Source organism: Pogoniulus pusillus, chromosome Z (genome assembly GCF_015220805.1).
Source record: "Pogoniulus pusillus isolate bPogPus1 chromosome Z, bPogPus1.pri, whole genome shotgun sequence".
Lineage (NCBI taxonomy): Eukaryota > Metazoa > Chordata > Aves > Piciformes > Lybiidae > Pogoniulus > Pogoniulus pusillus.
In genome coordinates, this window is record NC_087309.1 from 86,696,195 (window position 1) to 86,714,849 (window position 18,655).

Genomic DNA, 18,655 nt, shown 5'->3' on the forward strand with positions numbered 1-18,655 from the left:
AGGTGGTCTGTAATAAACACCCACAAAAGCATCACCTATGCTGGCCTGCCCCTTAATTCACACTCACAAGCTCTCAATGTGCCTCTCATCCACCCCTGGACAGAACTCAATACATTCTAGTTGCTCCCTCATGTCAAAAGCAGTTCCACCACCTCACCTTGTTGACCTATCTTTTCTAAAAAGAATACAGCTATCCACAGCTGTGAGCTGCCCCAACATGCCTCTGTAATTGCTAACCATTGCTCTTGACAACACTTGGGATTTCTGACTCCTCCTGTTTGCTCCTCATGCTGCATGCGTTGGTGTACAGCATTTCAGGAAGCGAGCTGAGCACGACAATTCTGCCCTGTCAGCGTGGGAGGCCTTCTGGTCTTTGTTAACATGAGAACACTGCCTTACCAGTGCAAACCCAGAAACAAGCCCATGACCCTTCATTCATGTCTATCCCCTCAAGGTTAATTCTGACAGATTAGTCAGTATCAGAGCCAGTTCAACTTCTGAGTGTTCATCACTCAGGAGGAGAGAAGTTCTCTTAGTATGGTAAGATTAAAGCACACTGTCAATCCATACTATTGTGTTTCAGTTACACTGGCAAGAGGATTCTGGACAAGGTTCATGAACATCATGATGCAGCTGAACAAATGACAATTATATAATGAATACAACTTGAGAGTAACTTTTTTAATTCCAATCAATAGCGCATCATATATAGCTTTTCTTATAAGTTTCACAACAAAGGTAAGGACTCCAGTACCAAAACTTAGGAAGAAATACTTTATTTTCTTAGCTACAGTTCACAAAGCCCTGAGGAGACGGCTCCCTAAATCCCCAAGATATCTGCAGCAAACATGGTGAAAAGCACTCTGTGCAGAAAATTCCTGGTAGTACTTGGCAGAAAACAAGATGCAGTATAGACAAGCGACTTAACTTACTCAGGTCACGCTTACCTTTGTAACACCATGAGTTCCATACACACTTCACTTTTGGCTATGAAGAAATACATGGTTCTCACTGGCAGGTATCCCCAGTTTTTGCTAGCGTATAAGCTCAAGACACCCTTTGTTCATCACAGGTCACATAAAGACTGCCCCACTGATGAAAACTGGGAGCAGAATTAATACTAAGGCTTCAGCCACAGCTGAAGCTTTAAACTCCTCAGTCACTAAGTATACAAAGTTACAAACAACCAAAGTTAACTTCTCTTTTTAAAAAGGTCAAACTCAATACTCTTTAATTATTAACATTTATAGTAAGTAAACACTTCATAATCAAAATTGGAGGGAGCAGACTGAAACACTAACAGACATTTTTGCTTTGCTCCTCCTAGCAAAGGAATGGTTATTTCTAATGGCAGTTTGATCAGTACAGAAGATCCCCACAAACTAAAAGCTTTTGCCTTAGTTATTAGCTAGGTAGTGAAGTACATTCAGGAAGTCCTTTTATCAATTTGGCATTTTTCAAGTACCTGTCAGCTGGTCCTTTGACAGATTGCAAATAGAGCTCTATTGAACATTCTGCCTGCAGAGTGTTAAATCAAAATTCATCTCTTCCAGTCCAGAAAAAATACTGAGGATCCTATTTTGCTTAACTCTAATGTCTAACTCAGGTATTAACTTCCTTAAAATGAAAACACTATGAAAGAATTATTTTCTAATCAAGCCATATCACACCTCCCACTGATACTGATAGATTTGGGTTGTGCTACTGATCGCTTAGTCATTAGAAACCTATGAAATGATGAAAGAATTTAACCTGGTTAAAACACGTGCTAACTGGAAAAAGCATCATGGATGCCAAAAGAAAGAAAGAAGAAAGTAAAAAGCATCAATATATTTCACTGATTTGTGCAGTTAATTGTTTAACAGACTACAGCTAACCAAAGGAGAAACAGAATACAAATGTTAACAGTCTCTCAATTTCTTCTCTCCAGACACTTCACTTGTATTTTGCTGCTAAGCAGTAGTTAAGGAGTTAATCCACCGATGCACAAACTAAGCAGAAAAAAAATCAGTTGTACCACTACACTGTTAACATCTCTAGCGACACAACAGCTCAGTGTTGTAGCCATGTTAGTATCTTCTTGGTTACTGCAGAGATAGATTTTTAATACAGGCAACTGGAATACAACTGTAAAAAAAAATAAATCAAAACATCCCCAAGCTGTATTCAGGAAATGTCACACATAGTATCTTTGTATTAAATTAGCATTTGTTTTCATTGCTAAGATTGCAATGAAGTGCAAATTTGTGTCCAAAACTCAATGCATACTAAAAGGAAGATGGTTACACTACGTAATGACTAACCAAAAGAAATGGCAGGTAGTTCTCAAGAAGTAGAATTCAAAACTCTAAGCATTGCTTACTTTCAACAAAAAGAAATTAATGGAGATTCTTTGAATTGAACTAACTTGTTTGCCTGATATCTCAAGTTATGAGCATCTCTTCCTCAAAAAGAAGTCCTTACTGCACAGCAAGAGTTTGGTCATTATAATCAGCTCAAGAGCAAAAGAATACCAGTATGTGCAGACATTTACACTTGTGTTACAAAAGCTGGTTCAACAAAGGTAGGAAGATGAATTTTGATTTAATAAAGTCTCATTGCTGTGAACAGAAATGAAGCTTGCATTTTGTTTGCTGGCAGAGAAAAAAAAAATATTCAATTCACAGGAGCGCGTGTAACAAAACCAAACATGCAATCTATTGCTTTCAAAACTTTTACTGCAATGTAACATTTAACATTTTCCCCAAAAGGATGTACACAGAGTGATAATTTTACCTCTATGTATATAGCTTCTCAGATCATTGCTGAGGGGGGGTAAAAGGAGGGGCCAGAATTTATCAATGATCAGGACACTTGGAAATCAAACTTTTGCTTGATGAAAAAAAGCCAACATTGTTTTAATCCAGCCTTAAACAAAATACTGTGCTTCTTGCCCTACCTTAACACTTCTGGAAAAGCAAAAATAACTGACCAGATTTTTGTATTCCTTTGTATATTTACTAATTTTTTTTTGGATTTCACAAAGATGCTACCCAGTTTTGCCATAAAATACAGACAGTAGAATCTAGATAGCACAGGCTACTACCCATACCAGTATTAAGCAGAAAGAACATAAAGCAGGGCATTACACTACATTTCTGAAATTAACATGGTAAGAGTGAAAACCTGCAAAAAGTTAACCTACAGTTTATAGGACTTAATTATCTGCAGAAGCTGATTTTTGGTTGTATATTATTTTACATTGTGTGACTTTCTCCATCTGCTACTTCAAAGCAGACCACTTTATGCTTTCTTTGCTTTGTTTCTTATGTTCTTTTCTCCTCCCTCCCCCATATACCATACACCAAGCATTATGAATATAAACCACAACATCCCAGACAATCCAGTGAACAAAAGTAGTGTAATGCACTGGTGTGAGGTGTGAAATTAAAAATAAAAAAAGGTCTCTCAGTCTTCATCAAAGTTCTGCTGTAGAAGAAAGTTGGCAGCCAAGTTTTCATTCTTCTCACAAGCAAAATATGCCTGTATCACAAGTCCTTCAGGAAATCCTAATGCCTTCAACTGAAGAAAAGAAACACATTTAGAAAGCACATTTTGTACATTAAGCATCTTTGTCTTGAGAAGCCACTTATGCAATTACTGCCTTCTCCAAATAAACATTGCCACTGAGCTCAGTGCAGCACTTATGAGAGCAAAGAATGAGAAGGTGTTGCTTCTGTCTTTACTAAACAGAAGCTTCACTTGAAAAAGTCACTTGAATTAATCTAATGAAGCACCATCAAACACTTTTCTTTCACTGCCACAGTAAGTCACTGCAAAAGGCCTGATTCACAATGATGTCAGGAAGTAATGGTACATTATTCTGCTGCAGGAAAACACTTTCAACAATACTCATTTTAAACTATTAATTATACAAAGCTCAGTGTTTTTAACAGAAGTGCCTGCAACAAAAGCTTCCAGGCTGTGATCACCAGTAGGCAGCCCAACCCACCACGATTTCAAATATTCCAATTGGACTTACATGTCTTGGAAAACTGACTACATGCTGTGGCTAAAAGATTCAAGTTATGCACAATCTGTTTTTCCTAAGTCAAGTAGCTAGTTAATGCCTGGGACACTTATGGCAAGCAGGAATAAGAATGCTACAGAAGAAGCTTATTACTGTGCCCAGGGGAGTGAGTTTAGCCTATACATAGAGACATTCAGCAAACCAATCCTCTTTTAACAAAAAACAAGTATATAAAACCATTTGCAATTTTTCTTAAAATGCCCACAGCATATGAATGGCATTTTACATACAAGGCAAATCAAATCTCTGCAGTCCTATTAATTCTTTATCAACTATTCTTAATTTCATGCTTTCAAACAGCATGAATGTGTCAGCTTATAATACTCAGATACCTAAATTTTGATGTGTGTCTTTCATGGAAACGCAGAAGCAGCATATAGGTCTCTGCTGTGCTTTGGAACAGGTTGTAGAGATAATGCTTTTCTGTGTAACATTATTTTTAAAAGGAGATGCAGCTGACTAGAGATGATTTTATTAATTTTCAATTTACTTGAGATCTATAGAATTGATAGCTATATTAAAACCTGTTCTTTTCTGATGATTCTTACGTGTTTGCTTTGCCAATTGAAAAAACATTATCTTTGATATACAAAACCACTACCACAGTATGACACCTTTGCAGTTTGTTCTAAGCAAAATCCCAGAGGCATTGCCAGCTATGTAAATCCATACTCAGTCAGTGTTACACAGTGTTTACTAATGCATAGTAACACCCCAAGTATATTTTAATAGAAATGTTTACCTGTATTTTTGGAAAGCTATAATTAACTAATTCTTACGGATAGACAAAATAATTGGGTTATGTAGCACCTTAAACTATTCCATTCAACTCTAAGCACTCTTACTGTTCAAGTACCCTGCCAACAGTGCTCACACAGTTACACCTTTGTACCTGGAAACCTATCACAGTAGAATCTAGAACAGCACTGTCTGAGTCTTTTGCAAGAGAAACTATTCCCTGAGTTCATGTTCCTGAGGGAAAATCATTCAGTCATCAATTATTACAGACAGCTTCTGATAAGTTAAAAAAGTTCAGCATCTTCTCAAGTAAGATAGATTCAAGAGATTTTAGAAGAGATGTGATTTGAAACAGGACTACAACAGCTTTGAAATAGCAGTGTAAAATATCAGAAATTATGCAGAATTAATGAGCTTAAACAGACAAAGCTCAAGTTAAGACATGTCTTAGGCATGCACAGGTCAATGCCCTGTAGCAACAGCCAAGCAGCGTTTCAAAGAATGGCTCACCCTTTCAATAGCTTCTTTTTCTTGAGGTGTTACTTGAATGTAGTTTGTGTGACCATTTCCAGCTTCCACTACACCTCCAGTGTTGGCACCATCATCACTGCCACTTAAACCTTGGCGGGACTCTAGAACTGGCTCATTCAACATATGAATAAAATGTTCCTGGTGTTGGCTTATTTGCTGTGAAGCATGGAGAAATAAATAAATATATTGAAATAAAGCATGTTTAAGCCTGACAATAGGCAATATGTGTTTATTTTTGGTGAATATATAGGCAAAAGAATGTGATGAAAGTATACAGAGAAAAAAATATTACATCTAGCTAAGAAATGTAATTTCATGTTTGAGTTCAACTGCAATAACCCTTCCTTCCTCCTGATGCCCTTTGCACCTCTTATAGGTTCACACTCATTTCCAATGTCATAGAAAATATGTTCTGTACATCAACAACTGCTGAAAAGACAAAATCAGAACGTTGCAACTCATATTAACACACCATCCCACTTAACATCCACATATCCTTTCCTGGTAAAGCTAAATCAAAATTAGCAGCATTATTTTGTTGTTTTAAGATTCACCTGCAGTAGTTGAGGGTTTTCTCGTCCAATCTGCTGTAGCAGTGCTGGTAACAGGGAAGGATTTTGCTGGATAATTTGTCTCATCTGCTGGAACTGAGGCTGATTTCGTAGAAACTCCAGTGGATGTCCTGAAAATCAATGAAGTAACATGTTTTTTTAAACTTAACAAGATTCTCAATAAAGCAGACAGAAACAGGACATGGAGGCAGAAAACACATTCTCCACTGAAAGTCAGAACACCTTGCTTCCACACACTAACTTCCTCTACCTTTAAGCAAGAATTACTTGTACTAAGGTTAAGTGATGCATTTTGTTTTCACCCAGCCTTAAGGTCCAGCGTCTCTGTAATTAATCTCCAGCACTTTTCTCTGTATGTCTCATCTCCAAGTCAATACTTCACAAAGACATTTGCTCAGCCTGCTGTCTTATCTCTATACCTGCATCAGTTCTCTGCCTCCTCTAAGTCAGTTTTGTCCTTCTTAAGTAAGCCTTGCCTTCTCATACTGTTAAATACTGCCTTGAATGCTGGAGAGCAGTCAAACAGAAATGGATCTGGGGGTGCTGATCGATACCCACCTGGACATGAGCCAGCAGTGTGCCCAGGTGGCCAAGAGAGCCAGTGGCATCCTGGCCTACATCAGGAATGGTGTGGTCAGCAGGAGCAGGGAGGTCATTCTGCCCCTGTACTCTGCACTGCTTAGACCACACCTTGAGTACTGCGTTCAGTTCTGGGCCCCCCAGGTTAGGAGGGATATTGAGATGCTTGAGCATGTCCAGAGAAGGGCAACAAGGCTGGTGAGAGGCCTTGAGCACAAGCCCTACGAGGAGAGGCTGAGGGAGCTGGGATTGTTTAGCCTGGAGAAGAGGAAGCTCAGGGGAGACCTTACTGCTGTCTACAACTACCTGATGGGAGGTTGTGGCCAGGAGGAGGTTGCTCTCTTCTCTCAGGTGGCCAGCACCAGAACAAGAGGACACAGCCTCAAGCTGCGCCAGGGGAAATTTAGGCTTGAGGTGAGGAAAAAGTTCTTCACTGAGAGAGTCATTGGACACTGGAATGGGCTGCCCGGGGAGGTGGTGGAGTTGCCGTCCCTGGGGCTGTTCAAGGCAGGATTGGGCGTGGCACTTGGTGCCATGGTCTAGCCTTGAGCTCTGTGGTAAAGGGTTGGACTTGATGATCTATGAGGTCTCTTCCAACCTTGGTGATATTGTGTGTGATACTGTGATAATCTGAAGGTGCTCTGAAATATCCCATTCCTCTTTATGGACATCATCTGTGCCCGTCACTTTTACCTGTATGTTTAACACTCCAGCCTCTCTCAAGGCTTACATCTTGAACATCATCACTGCAATGGCCTCAGGCAAACCTTTTCCCTACTCCTTGCTTATGTATTCCTACTTCTCTTTTCATATATTTATTTCTTTTTAAGACAGAGGTCTTTTTCAGCAGACACCAAGCACTCTGTCCCTGTGCTCCACTGCTGAGTGAAAAGTCCTCAGGTTACAGATAGGTCTCTCAGGTGCTACACCTTGTGGCCTCATTACAGATTTCTCCTTTGCTATTCTGATTTCCAAGCAGTAAATGTGTAAGTATAGTCAGAGATGGCAGTATACAGCTACCCACTGGAAGCCAGGTTTTAAGTGGGAGAAAACACAACCATCTCCTTATCTGTGGTTCCACATTCAAATCCAGAATACCGAATCAAAGGAATTGTGCAAGTTCACAGAAACTTCATGTTTTATTCCGGGTATATCCACAATGTAACAAGTCATTTGTTCCAAGCAAATACCACACCGGAATTTCCATGTTAAAGCTTTTAGCCATTTCACTTTTATCAGTTCACCAGCATGAGGAACTTAAAATTCACTAAGGCAGAGAATAGGTAAGTATCTGTTTTATAATCACACCCTTTCAAATATAACTTTTCTTACCTCCTAATGAACTAGTAGTTGTAGGTATAGTTGCTACTGATGCTGCCACTGCTGGAGACTGAGGGGCACCAGTGTTTGATGCTTGAGGGGGTTCAGCCACAGCTTGATTATCTCCTGGGATACCCTAAAGCCACAGGTCACATGATTACCCACAGAACGCTAAAAGATCTGTTTTATTGCATGCGTTAGCTCTCAGAACAAAGGAAGAAAACATAAATGCTTTCGCTGCAAATACAAAGCAAGCTGCTGTGACAGGTATGCCCTTACAGCTAAAAGAGAACACTGTGAAAAGAGAAATTTATTTTTGACAAGAAAAATTATGTGGTTTGTATAGCAGATGGGTAAAGCATGCACTGCATCACTTTAAAACACATTTTAATCCACAAACAAAGACATCCTTTGATATCAGTGAAAAAGCTAAACTAAATGTAGTGTTACAGTGCATTAGAATGTTATGCAAAAAAAGGAACACCGTTGTAGTGTCAACTGAAAGCAGACTACAGATGCCATACAGCCTGGCAAGAAATTAAGAAGAGATATACAAATATGGCTCTTTGGACCCCTTTCCTCAATGCAATAGCTTGACAGCTTATGTACTGCACCTGAAGTGTGAATTGGCCTGTAGGTTATCAAATTTCAGCAGTTCAAAAGTTAACTCGCATTTTTTTGTCTTTTCATGTGCAAATAACTGTATATAAGAACTAATTGCTCTGAAGGATCAAACTGATAAATCTAAAGAAGAAAAATTACACTGAAGTAGAATGTGGTTATACAACCAATAGAGACCTTTCTTCTATAAGGAATCCTTCAAATTTACCACCCTATATAATTTCTCTACTGTCACTGAAATCCTGCACCAAATGTGTCCTTCCCATCCTTCTCCCTCAGGCCTAGAAACTTAGGCAGCTTGACTTGGGACAGACACAAAGAAAGATTCCTGTATGATTACCAGCCCTGGTGGTACAGGCAAGGGAAGTTGGCTGACAGGAACCCCAAAGGGGCAAGTCTTTAGTGAGGACAAAACAAGAAGTACAAGAGTACAATGTAGGTAGAATAAACCGCTCACCATTAAAAGGTATTCCACTGCTCTGTCAGGATTGTTGAAGCTGGCCCTCAGCGCTGCGATTACTTGCTCTCGCTCATAGCCCATTGACATGATCTCAGTCACCATATTCTCATATGACTGACCTGTCACTAGAAGTGACATGACCACCATTGTAAGGGAATAGGAAAAAAAAAACAAAACACCACCAAAAAGTTTCATTAGACTGATTTAATTTGTATCCAAATTTGAGTTATTCATTGAAGAGTTAAAAATAGCTCATATTAAACTTGCCATGGCTCTGATGCATTAACTCCTAATGTGCTCTGGTAGTTTCATCACATATTTTAACATAGTAGTAGAGAGTAACAAACACAATGCAAACTTCTGCTGAAAGAAGCAGCATTTGTGGTATTCATTATACAATTCAATACACTCAATGCTTTCATCTAAGATCAAGAGCATCCTCACAGCTAGCATTCAATTCCTAACATAATCAAGCAGTCTCTTGCAGTGTATGTTTGGAAATTAAACTTTCTAGGTAGAAATCTGCCTGCCAAACTTAGCTACTGAGGTTTCTCCAAATAAAGACTTTATGCTGCTATGGTTAGAGAGATGACAAAATAATGATGACCAAGTTGCAACTGTATATTGCTATGTGCTCATGATGATGATTGAAGTCATTTAATTAACAAGGACTAACAGACAGAAGACTTATAATTCTATCTAGGTTCAGGAGAACAAGTTACCTCATCTAATACTTGTTTGACTAGACCTGCATCACATTAAGTCCCCCACCTGCAAGCATCAACAAAAACAGGTGCACATGCTACACACAAAGCAATTTAAGGACAACTGATTACTACAGTAACAATATCACAGGGAAAATTACTATCTCTTCATAATCCATTTAATTTCCCTTCCTTAAAGGCAGACAGCAGGTTTAAAAACTGGAAAAAAAACCAACTATTCTATTGTAGCTCAGCAACATTTTAATGGTTATCTTTGCATTCAAAAATGTCAGGGCATGAATGCAAAACAAACCCAGGCTTTAAACTGCTATCTTGTTCCTTGGATAAAGGTATTCCTGATCTCAGTGGAACCGTTACTGACTAGCAAGTTAGCTGCAAGAGAATTAAAGTCACCACAAAACTGAACAAATTAAAAAGTGGAGAATACAAATACTGCCAGAAGCTGCTGTTAAGACAAGTCACAATTAAAGGAATCAAGAAACCCCACTAAGTTTCATTCCCCTAGGGAAGAGGTGTTTAATGCAAGCCAAGATTAACATCACCACAGACTGATTTTTAAAGAATGCTTCTAAATAACCAGTAAATGTATGACTGAGGGCAATATACTCAAGAACAAATAACTCAGTGGACCTGGCCCAATGATAATTTTATATTACCCATAAAGATTTTTTTTAAAGGAAGCATTTACAGCTCTTGACTATTTGAGAAATTCTTGTTCAGACTTCAAAACAACAGTCCTGAGTTTCAGTAATGCTAAATTCATGTCTTCATACACAGCCACAATATCAACAGTCATACATGTATCTTCATTATTCCAAAGACACACAAAAAAACACTTTAAACCACCTAAATTTCACTCTAAAGATATGTACTTCTTCACAGATTTCAGAGAAGCAAAAAAGACAAGCCAACATTTGTCCCAGCACCGTGGTTCCTTCTCACACAGCACTAATTTACCCTCCATAGTGCTATTAAAGTGATTAAAATAAAGAGCAGGCAGAACACTTTTTGATCTAGTGAGTTATGACTTTAGCACTTCCACAGTGCCCTTTCAGTATGTGTTGGGTATAACAGTACAAAAGATTTGCTGCAGAAAATAAAAGATGCACAAAGGTCTGCTTGCTCTGGACTGACTGCTAAATAAAGTCACAATTAAAAGCTAAAGGAGGAAACAGAATTACTGTGAATGTAGGCATAAGTACTTCAGTTAAAAAATCTACTTACACAAGTTATGCAAAAGTAATTTAGGAACAGCACACAAGCAATAACAAGATACTGACTCAGGCTTACCTTCACACAGTGAAACTGGGTATGTTTGTAAGGTCAATGCTGAACTGGCTGTGCTCTTTGCTTCTGTCTTTCCAAAGCCATTCTAAAGCTGGACTAACTTTCAAATCTATCTCATCACACTCCCCACAGTAATTCTTGTCCCATGCCCTAAAGAAAGCTTAGGCTGCTCTAGTGAAAGGTAGGATTTCACAGGAACTGCAAGACATGCAGATCTTCATGCAGCACAAAGCTGCATCAATTTTCAGTGTAGCTAAGTGAAAAAACCCACTACCAAAGCAGCAGAAACCAACCCGTTTTTCAAGTGAAGTCAGATATCTTCAGACAATGTAACTGAGAAGTCATAACAAGAACATGCCTAGAATCCTACTTAGAATGTAAAAACACGCTACATATATTTGGGCAAATTCCTTTTTAGATAGTTTCTACAGTAAAAAAAAACCCCAGAGTTAATGCCTACTACCTTTGATTATTTTTTTTTGGCATATAACCCTTGAAGTATGCTAAGACAGGAAATGACACTCAGTGCATGTTATTTCCCAGCTATGAGGGATTGTGGGTTTACTGTATCAGATGCCAACCAAATTTATTTTAAATGGATAGTAAAGTCGTGCTCTCCTGCTGCATTGAAAGGAGGTAATTTTTCCTTGGTTCTAAAGATGACTAAGTCAAGATCACCAGCTTAATTAAACCTTTTGGTCACGGTTGTTAACATGAGGGTTTGTGATGACCACATCTCAGCCATGGTTAATAAAGCCTGCAGCAGCTTTGGTAGCAGTAGCCACTTAAAATATGTAACAGAACGCAACTGTTTGTCTCCTACAGTATTTATCTGCTATTTCAGCTTATACATTTCTTCAGCCTATAACAGTATATTGTAACAAAAGACCTAAGCTGCAGTTACGACTACACCTGGTGGCTACCAAGAACACACTTAAAACGTAGCTGCTGCTCCTGAATCAACCTGGGCTGCTTAATCAAAACATCTGCTTCTAATGTATCCCACATACCTTTACAAAAAATATTAGTGAAACTCTTTTGTTTAAACAGTTTAACATTTTTGTACTAAGATTAATGCTTACAGAGATAAGACAATATACAAATTGGAAACTATGTTGTCCTTATTTTTGTGCCTTAATCTACTTCACTCTAAAAAAATCCAATCCTCTCCAAATAAACGTAAGGAAGAATAAACAGTTGTGGCTTTGCATAGTAATTTCCTACCTACCAGAACCAACACAAATGAGGGGCAGAATTTCCTATTACTTTTATTCTTTTTATTCCATTGAGAAACAGACATTTAAGCTGTCAAAACAAAAGTGAACTGACTAGTAAGTATAAGGAGGCTTTCATTACTCAAATAAAAAAGCAGCAGATTTGATGAATTTAATCTAAATGTGTCAAAGGACAGTCCTGTCAAAGCTGGAACAAGTGAATGATAAAGGCAGTTGTTTTATCAGACCTGCACATTAGGAAGAGAAGGTTAACAACTGCATACACACATTTACTTCCAGTCTACCATTTCAAACTGAATATTTAGAAGAGAAAATATGGCAAATGGGGAAAAAGGCAATTATAAGGATTTTCTTTTTACAGAATAAAAATATATGAAGTGAAATATTTTTCAGTAAAGAAGTTCACCATACTGGTTCTAAAATACCAGCTTCAGCACTTAGAGAAAAGTACCTTTGATTATAACTTTTAACAATGACAGATAGTGAGGTGAACATCAACATTTGCTAATCCATCATTTCTCTCCTGCACCAAATTAAGGTCTACATGAGAAAAAACACTCCACTTACCAAGTGCACTAATAGCATCCTCAAAAAGATTTGATCGAGATGCATCACCTGTTGTACTGTAAGATGAAGACAAGTGCAGTGGTAATTATAAAACTTTTGAATACTTCCTGTTTTTCAAAAATAGCAGCAGCACCTGTAACTCTAACAGCCCCTTTTGTTTCTGAAAGCCAACAAAGCTTTCCACAGAGCTCTCCTGATCTCGCAGTGAAACCAGAGTTTACAAATTTAAAATATAACCATTTTTAACACAAGGCAAACCTTCCCCTTTACATCCTAGCAGCATGGCTCTTGTCCATTTGCTCCAGGATTAGCCATCTGCTTGCTTGAATGCTTTAAAGGGTGGGAGAACAAGGTGAATTTTCCAAAACACACAACAATCTCACTACCTGCTTCCCCACCGTCCTCTGTTTGATCTTAATGAGGACACAAGGTCAGTAGAAAGCCCATATTAAGATCTCAGCATCCTACTTTCCCAGGAATATAAATTGCTAACATTTGTAATTGCTCCAACTCAAATTACCATGGCTGTTAAATGACACAATTAAAGGTTCACCTCTTAATAAAAACAAACACACCACTATGCAGAGGAACCCCAGATAACTGAGCCACAAAGCTGCCTCTTTTCTGCCTCCTCCCAGTACAGCAACTTAAAGCATCAGCACCTTGGTTTTGGGGTGACCCTTTGATGGGTCAATGGGAGAGGCTATCCAGGTCTCCTTACAGAGCAAGGGCATTACTGCCTACAGTGTGGTGCAACTGACTCACCATGAAGTGTCAGGAAAAAGCATTTGGGGATTGTGCAGTACTTCTTATAGGATCTACATATATATATAGAGAGAGAGACGAAAAACCAAAGGCAGGGAAAGGGAAGCATGAAGGCACCTTGGAGATGAAAAGCATGCATGAAAAAAGTGAAGAAAAATTCAAGTGACATGTAAACACCACTTGCCTGGACATGCCTTGCACCTGATGACCAGTTTGCCCTCGCTTCTAATTAAGTTCAATTTCTAACTATTTTTCATGCTGGGTGGTCAATTTATTCTACATATATGTGTGTGTACATTAGCCTAAGTGCCCACAACTGGACAGGGAAACACAGGGGCCTACATGTTTAGGGTGCTTGCAACTGAGGAGACTAGAGTGCATGCATATGCTACATGGATGTATACGCTGGCATGTATGTAGTCATCAGCAAATTGTGCTTCTAGACATTAAGTTCTTGATGCTCCAATGAAATTATATTAATTTATCTATTGTTGCCATTTATGTGGCCTATCCCTGGAATGTTCATCTCTCCCCTATGTCTGAGCTAGAGGATCAGCTCAAACGGCCACAACCATGCTTGATTACACTGAGTAGGGTAAGATACTTGAGAGATGGGTATTGAACAGCTGTAAGTCAGTCATCTGCTGAGGAAGGAGCTGCTGGAAATACTCTACTATCTGAGGGTTGGTTACTGGTAACATTATAGTGGAAAAAGTTGTTTGTACATCTATGAATGAGGCAATTGTGTGACCACATGAATAAGTGACTGGACACCAGGATCAGTGTATGTGTACAGCCTGTTCCTGGATAGAGTCTCTGCGTGTTGCATGTGCATGCAAAGGGAATCTGAACACCTCCAACTGGAGCAGTGTTGCAGAGTTCAGACACTCACAGTGTATAAAAAACTTGGTAGACAGATCTCGGGGCCAGCTATCAGAACAGGTTGTCTTATGGTCAGCTACTAAATCCATTCATAGTGCTGTTTTGTGTGCTTGTACATAACCTATTTTGGACTACTGAGCTTTGCCCTAGGTTATTAAGACCTAGGGCAGGGAAAAGGACATAACTATTAGTGCTCTACAGTTGATGGGATGCTGGTTTTATACTCGCCTGTGCTGACCTGTGCAGACAGCCATATAGAGAGGTATACACATATTGTGCACATGTACTGAGAATACTTGTTCAATCTTGATACTAGATAGAGAACTGCTGCAGCAGCCTTCCACCTATCAGGCTGCTACAGTCAGCAACTCCTAACAGCAAGTGAAACGTCATCAGAAGATGCCATTAAAAATCTAACAAGGTATGCACAGAGATGCTTTTTTTTTTTAAAGAAAGTTTGTTCTAATAAGAATGCTTGACTACTTATCTATCACTAGTAAGATTTACAACTGAAAAAGATCAAGGGCAGAACAGGACACCAGCTTGCCTGGTCACATCTCAATAGACATTCAACAGCTTCAGTAATTTAACTCCCAAAGCAATTCAGAAACCCATTGAAATCGAGGCAGGTGGTAACAATGTATGTGTTAAATTAAATCTTTTGCTTTCCATGATGTACGCTCAGATTCTCTTACTACAGTTTTACCACACTGCAACCTGTGCATGGAAAACTGGAAAGCAATGTTTCAATATCAAAGATTTAATCTAATCTTTGAACCTGGCTGAGCAAACCAAACAGCAAAAAATATCCCCAACCATTAGCACTAAAAAATTCTAAGTTATTCAACTGATATATGAAGCCTCATTTACATTCTAGTTTTACAGTAAGTCCAATTCTTGGAATTGCAAAATTACATCAAACTAGGGTATTCAGTATAAGAATTCTGTGATGACCAGGCAATTGTCAATTTTGCTCCCTTACCATTATTTGATGCTTTTTAAATACAGTCACTCAAAAAAAAAAATCAATGTCTTGTGCATCAGTATTTAGTAACATAAATAATTGAAAAACAGTGTACAAAACAACCTTGATGCTATGTATCAAAAGGGCCATTAAATTACAGTTAACAACATTTTTATCTTTTGCAATACTTCAGCATCTTAAAGTGACCAAAAAAAAGAGTCACATTATACAACAGGAATGAAATTTCTAAGTTCCATTTGATTCTCTTAAATACAGAGAACTGAGATTAAAATTCATCCCAGCTCACACAACCATTTGAAGACAAAGGAACATTCAGAACAAACTAAATTGTAGAACTTTAAAATACTATATGATTAAGAGAATACCAAATCCTACATTTTGGAAGGAAAAGATCTTTGGGGAAATTAAGAGACAGCAATGAAGAAGTTCAGGTTCAAATCTAACCAACATGATTCAAAACATGATCAGAGGTCTATGAAGACAACAGAATACATCCCTCAAAAGCCTTGAAGAGCTTTATGGACAGCAGAAGAGTATATACAAATAATGTCAGCCTGAGAATAAATCTGTGTCACAGTAACTCTGAATTGCCTATAGTGAGCACATGTCCTTTGTTATTTAACTCTCCACTTCATACATTTTGGTCCTAAGACCACACTTCCCACAGGAGGTGTAAGTAAAGAGGGACACTTTTTACTATCAGTAAAGTTATGCTTAAACCAAAGACTCAAGTTACAATTAAGAAAGAATGAAATTAAGTAGAACAGACAGCATTATCTGACTTCCACTGTAATGGAAAATTCACCATAAAAATCAAAGCTGCAAGCAACAGAAATGGACAGGGAAGCCATTCGTGAGGGCTCATTCATACCTGTCAGTTGATAACGAGGTGAGAGCAGCTGATGCCTCAGAAGGTGGCTGTTCTACTGGCTTGTCTTCTTTAGGAGCACTCACAGGTTCAGATTCACAAGCAGCTGCATCTAGTGCTGATGGTGGAGGGACAGGAGACAGCACTGGGGCAGCAGCTGGGACTGGTATAGTTACTGGTGCTGGAGCTGCAGTTGTCGAGCTAATGGCAGTAGTAGCACTTGACTGCTGAGCAGCTCCAGCTGCTGCCGCCGCTTTGGGCTATAAGAAGAGAGCAAAATTCAGACACAACACAAAGCTCCAAAACCAATGCTTTTTAAGTTCTGTTAAAACTATATGTGTTTGAATTTCTGCTTCAACATCCAGCATTGAAACATTGCAAGACATTAAATCTGTAATGCCTTTTATTGTGTGCAAACATGCAACTGAGTGTCAGTGCTCTACTTATTTAGACATCTATGCAATTCCAGTATCTCAGTATGACATGAAATGTAAATATAACATCTAAGTATTTACAGACTGCAATACTGTAAATGTGGAAACAGCCTAGTGTTTTACAAAAGTGCATTTTTCAGAAGTAAGACAGTTGTCAAAGGACATTCAGTACGTGGAACAAGCATAAGGTTTTCACACCAAGCAAATGTGTAGAAGTAATAAAAACAGAAATCACATTTCATTTTGGATGCTATTTGCTAGAAAATGCGACACTAAAAAAATCTAAAAACTGAACGTGCAACAAGTTCTACTTCGGCATTCTTTATATTCAAAGCACTATGTAAATAACATTCCGCATCCTTGAGTTCTGTAGTGAGCAACACAACTCCAGCAGAATCAAGGACTACCAAATCCATAAATCTGCAACAAATTTAGAGTTGATAATACTTGCATAACGACTGTGATTTGATCTTCACATCTCTACTGGAAACATGAACATTGCCTAGATGCAATATTAGTATCATCATATAAAAATTACACTTTTCAGAAAGCATGTAGCTTTCAACTAAGGTACATTTTTAAGAGCTGTACTGTAGTCCCTCACCTACAAATATTCTTAAGAACTGACAAGGCAGACACAGCTTTCTCTGCCATAACAAGAGAAATAACTGAACTTAAAATATAAAATACAAAAAAACACTACTTCAAGGTGAAGCACTTTCAGGTAATGTTTGCTTAAACTAGGAAAAATACATTTCCTCCTTTTGTCTGAAAGAAAAAGGGAAGCTGAGAATAAATGGCTAATGTGACAGGCTCAATAAAGAACATTTTAAGAAGCACTCAAAAAAAAACACGTGAAACACGCCTGACCATCAATGTTAGCAGTTGTGCTTATATAGCACAGCATGTCTTACTCAGAAAAGTTGCAAGGAAAGGGAAGTTGAGCTTAAAGACTTAATTAAAAAGCCCTGTAACACTAAAGTAATGTCCAACTCCAGAACACAGGCCCTTTAATACAACAAGGCATTGCATTTAACAAAAGGTCTGTCTTCTGTTATAAACAAAATTCAGCCTGTACTGTGAAATCCCATCTGCACCTGTTTTGTTGCACTACTAAATGGCTCTTCTCCAGGCAAACCACAGATAAAAACAGTGTTCAGAAGACAGCAGTAACAGTTACATTCTAACAGAGAATCTAATATGCCAGTATCAGAATAGAACTGAATGGCAGTTCACTTTGTCAAAAGGAGGACCTCTAACTCCAAGATTAACTTCACATTTCAAGACACAATTGAAGCCAGTTTTATTCAGATCTCAAGGGTCTGGAATGCCTAGAAAATCAGGCTTGATCTTCTTCCGGCTTGATTCCCGGAAGCAATTTGGTGAATGGTTAAGAGGACAGATAAGATATTTCCAATACATGTCACAGTCATAACTTTAAATTGTAGTTGCAGTCACAGGTTATGTATCCTTTCTTTACTGCTTTGAGCTGTTCAGCTTGACAAAGAAACATGAGTTTGAAAAGCAACATGGCATGACTAGAAGAGACCTGTACAGAGGATTTCATAACAAACTAAATAGGTTCCCTTCTTTCTTTTAATAATATCACTGGAAAAGTAACAGAGACAGAAGAAAGAACAAATAGTAAAGTCAGCCACTGGATTTTTTTTTTCTTTGAGGTACACATTCAGCACTGAACAGCAACAACACTCAGCGCAGACATACTAGGACTGCTAAGCAGTGTTTTTCTACCTATTCATACAGGGATTTACTTTTACCATTGGCCAAAAATTTGGGAAGACTACATTCAACTGGTTTTAAGAACAGGCATGTACAATTACTTTGTGGTTTAAGCCCAGTCAACAGCCAAGCCCCACGTTTTCACTCAAATGCTACCCACTGATTCTTACCATACTGGTGGGATGGGAAGGAAGACAGAGAGCAAAATGCAAAAATCCCAGGGTGTAAGAAAATAAGAGTTTAATGTAAACAATGAAGAGAACTAAGAAATGAGAGG

General features: G+C 38.4%; 1 protein-coding gene across 1 annotated transcript in view; it reads right to left on the minus strand.

The window, feature by feature from the left end:
* Nucleotides 1-760: 760 nt before the first annotated feature.
* Nucleotides 761-18,655, minus strand: part of RAD23B (RAD23 homolog B, nucleotide excision repair protein) — a 47,886-nt gene continuing 29,991 nt past the window's right edge. The window contains exons 4-10 of the mRNA XM_064176807.1: nt 16,208-16,464; nt 12,705-12,760; nt 8,888-9,015; nt 7,822-7,945; nt 5,893-6,020; nt 5,318-5,494; nt 761-3,561 (exon numbers count right to left, since the gene is read on the minus strand). Of these exons, the coding sequence (XP_064032877.1) occupies nt 3,448-3,561; nt 5,318-5,494; nt 5,893-6,020; nt 7,822-7,945; nt 8,888-9,015; nt 12,705-12,760; nt 16,208-16,464 (984 nt within the window). The 3' untranslated portion in view covers nt 761-3,447. The remainder of the gene's footprint in view (nt 3,562-5,317; nt 5,495-5,892; nt 6,021-7,821; nt 7,946-8,887; nt 9,016-12,704; nt 12,761-16,207; nt 16,465-18,655) is intronic.